At 42.1% G+C, this 4,101-nt stretch overlaps 1 protein-coding gene across 1 annotated transcript in view; it reads right to left on the bottom strand.

Moving 5' to 3' along the window:
• The window catches only part of IFT140 (intraflagellar transport 140), a 275,996-nt gene that overhangs the window by 217,328 nt on the left and 54,567 nt on the right, over nt 1-4,101 (bottom strand). The window contains exon 6 of the mRNA XM_019507634.1: nt 3,139-3,314. Coding sequence (XP_019363179.1) covers nt 3,139-3,314 — 176 coding nt within the window. The remainder of the gene's footprint in view (nt 1-3,138; nt 3,315-4,101) is intronic.

Below are 4,101 nucleotides of genomic sequence, written 5' to 3'. Positions count from 1 at the left end.
CTCCCTTCCACTGTTTTTCTCAGACAACTGAAATGAGAGTTTTTTTAGTCTTGAATTCAAGCTTGGGTGGTTTAATATTTAACAAAGACGGATTTCCTCCCAACCTTTTAAAACCGATAAGACACTAAAAAATAGAATTAAAAATAATTTAACTAAAAACACCTTTGTCTTTCAATTCACTGAGTTTCATATTCTTGGATTTGCTCATGTTAATCCTCCCAGTTCATTTACAAGCATTAGAACATAAGACTACAAGCATTAGAACATAAGACTATAATAGGCCTCCTGCAGACTCTTAGGAGGAATGGTATGGACTAAACTTTATAGTTTATAATGGAAAAATCAAGCAGAAGAGAGTTTGAAAGCACGAAGTTTTCAGGCCTTTTATATACATAATTATTTGTTTCTGTTAGTACCTTCAATGGATATGATATACAAACTCTAAAGGGTGTACAGTCCCCATCTGATCTCCTTTAAAGGGCTTTCTCTTAGGATAAGCCTACCCAAAATCTACTTCAATGGGATCATGAGCTGGCTGGGTTCTATTGTAACAGCTAATCAAATAGAAAGATAGGGGACGGGGTACATGTGACCAAAGAGCTCAAGCAGTTGCAAGAGTCTGATAACATGGGCCTATATTTTATGCTACCTGGAATATGCCATCTTCACTATTGAAGGCTTTAGAGACATGGAGATTTTACCCTGAGTCCAGCTACTACTGTACCTGCATGGGTTCCACCCCTTGAAATAGTCTGGCAAAGGTGCTATTTGAATTGATGTAGCTTACCTCAATTTGAAGAAGGAAAAATTCACCATTAAAAATAGCAGCCTAGGTTTTAAAGCAAGGTAAGTGCCAGTGTCTGCCTGTCTACCCTGAAGGACAAAGAGCTGTTATAGTTGTACAGCTACACCAGTAAATGGGATTGAAGCAAAATACTTGTGAAGACAAAGCCGTAAGAGTAGCAAAAAGTGCACAAAAGCCATTCTGGTTTCTAAAAAAAAGCAATTTTAAAATCCTTCAATTCTGCTTAGCCTATTCCCTGTTTCTTTCTCTTTCATATCCATGCCTCTTCCTCTTTTATTTATTGTTCAGAGGCTTATTAATGCTTAATGGATACATTCAAGGAAAAAATGGAGTAAGAGTAGAGGAAGAAAAAAGAGCAGCAAGCAAGCCAAGAGGGGCAAGGCATGAGAGTTTTGTTTTTATCGTACCTGGTATCCATGACTGCAGTTTCTGAGTGCTTTGCAAAACATAATGGGGAAATTCAAGTACTTAGAAAGACCAGGGGAAAAAGATATCCTGATGCTTGTTTCCAAAAATCTCATTTTTGGAAACCAGCACTTAATCAACTGGGTATACATGGGCAGAGAGATGAATCTTACAGCTTTGTTTAAGAAGCATCCACAGCTAGATACTTGCACAATAAATAAAATTCATATATGGAATATGATCCAAATCCAAGGAAAGTTCAGGCATCTGCAGATAAGGAGAAGTGCAAGTTTTCAAGAACATCATTACTCAGAATGAAGTGATTTGAAACAGAGAATACCCGAAGACTGCACTAGATTCAAACGCTTGTCTGAATTTATCCCAGCCATACAGTTAGTCAAATAAAGGTATCACACACAAAAATCCTTGCCTCTCCCTCTAGACATGCACATGTTCAACACAGTTACAAAGCCACTTTATTTAACATGTAATAATTAAATGGAGAAGTTAGCAAACAGCCACTCTGCAGTAGGTCCCCATGCAGCATTTCAAGCAGCTCAATTTGTTTTGACAGAAATGTACATTGTTGTTTTGTTTTGTCTTTTAATGTTTAGCTACCGTGGTTGTAAAGGCTACTTCCTGAAAGCAAAAACAGAACCAATGGTCTTCCTAAGTTTTCAAGGCAGTTCCTCCATTACTCTGAATGGGATGACAATTCTGGAAACTAATTATGACAGTACAACTATCAACACTGTTAACTACTTCTTTGCAGGTCTTTTTAATAGAAGCACCCAGCTATGCTAGGCTCATGGATATATTTTAAAGCATCTCACTTTCTTTTCTTCCCCGGTTGGATGCTTGTCCAACTGTTATTAAAAATGAGTATAACAGGAGGGTTCAAAGTCATTATTCATCCCTTTGACATCACAGCAGTGAAACAAGGTTTTTAAAATATTTTTTAGCTGTGCAGTGTCAGAGTATATGCACCCACATGTCACCTAGCAGAGGGGAGGGGATGGATAGGAGAAAAAATAGGTACAATTAGGTGAACAGGTTAAGGTGTAAACAAAAATAAAGAAAAAATGGTAAGAATGAAGAAACCAGTCAGGAAAGAGAGAGACAGGAAAAAACACTCTTCTGAATTCATTCCTACAATTCTTGGCTCTGCCTTGCAAGGAACATGAACAGCAGAACCTGGATTCTTTGCAGGGTTTGGTGCTGAGCCTCCTGCCAAGATGAAGGTTTGCAAACCAGCCAGAGTATACAGAGATGTACCAAACAGATGTGTGAGATGTCTGAGGGGATCCAGCTGATTGCTGTGGTTTTTATTTCAAAGTGTACAGCTTTCTGATCAGCTGTCTGGGACCACAGCTGTGCTCCTGCTGAGGAGAGAAGTGACACCCTTTGAAGTAAAAGCTGTAACAATCAGCTAAGCAGCTTGTTAATTCAGCAACTTGCTGTGCATGGGCAACTGGTGCCTCCTGAGTCTGGGGGGGGCACTAGATCACTGACCAGGGGGTGCAGAATTGCCAAGCCCAAAATCACCAGTGGCAAAACCAGAAGTGCATTTGCACTTCCGCCAGTACTTCCAGTTTCGCAGCTGGCATTTCCAGGGGGTGCACAGCCAATTTCAGGGGGTGCATGTGCACCCCCTATGTGTCGCCAATGCTGCTGTGAATTAAGCAGGTTGTGAACCATTCCTATAGGAAAAATCCAAGTTCTACTGTATTCCCCTAACATGTGTGTGGGAGGGGAGGCAGGTAGAGAAATGGAGGGGTGGGTCTGAGATTATGTGAGATGTAATACGCATGTGACAAAACAGAAACAGACAACTGTAAAGGTTGAGTAATATATCTATAAAAATTAAATGTTACACTTCAGCAGGATGTGACCTTTACCCTGCAGCCAAGTTAGCCAACCTCACCAACCTTCATGACCTCCTCTGCTTCTCCATCCTGCTTGATTGTGTACAGGGACAGCAAGAGGTTCTCTGTTATTACTGCTAAAATATCCCTCTTCTCCATGAAAAGAAGCTTTTGGACTGGACTGTCTGTGGTCAATGCACGGCTTGTCTTTCCTTTCTCATTCACATAATGAACAGAACCTGCAAGATACACAAGTAGTTACATACCATTCTCCTCCATTATGCCTACATACCACCAGTATCATGACAAAATAATGTTAATGGCCATACTTGAACCCAAAAATGGAAGAAATAGTGTCAAGTGTACAAAGAAAAAGAACCCAGTGCTTACTGTTGGTAAATGCTGCTCTTCTCTACTTATAACACTCCTGAAATGCTGAAAATCTAGCAACAACCATACTTCTGCTTTATTGAATACATGTCAGAATATAATTTATGTAAGTGACTGTCTCAGAGCACTCAGGTGCCCTGCGCCTGAGAGCAGAAACAGCTCGGGAGAGACCCCTAGTGGCAAGAAGGGGAAGGCCCGGCTGTCAGTTACCAGGGCAGCCAGAGTCACAGGTGCTGGTTGCTAGGACAACCGCTGGGGAGCCAGCTGACAGGAAGGGGCAGAGCCTGGCCCATATAAGCCCAGGCGTGTGGCCAGGAGGGCAGTTCCCCTCTGGCAGACAAGGGAGGAGAAGCTCGGGCAGTGCACACAGAGGGGAGAACCCTGACTGCGTGAGCAGCCCCTGACTGCTGCTATGGGTTGGAGTATTTCCCGGTAGGGATTGAATGTTGTTTGGCCAGATGGTTTAGTTTTTATGTTATAGCCCAGGGGCTTTGCGTTTTTGTGTTCGCTGTTTTAACCGGAGGACTGGGTGAGGCTATTGGGGGTTGGAGAAGGCGTTATAGGTGCTCCACAGTAGTGTGGGGATCCTGGCACCAGAGAGAGTGCAGCATTTGGGGTGCATTGACCCCAGCCCCA

The sequence above is a fragment of the Gavialis gangeticus genome, unplaced genomic scaffold, assembly GCF_001723915.1.
Source record: "Gavialis gangeticus isolate Ggan-Ray unplaced genomic scaffold, GavGan_comp1, whole genome shotgun sequence".
In the NCBI taxonomy this organism is placed as follows: domain Eukaryota; kingdom Metazoa; phylum Chordata; order Crocodylia; family Gavialidae; genus Gavialis; species Gavialis gangeticus.
This window is presented reverse-complemented; position numbering and strand designations above follow the sequence as displayed.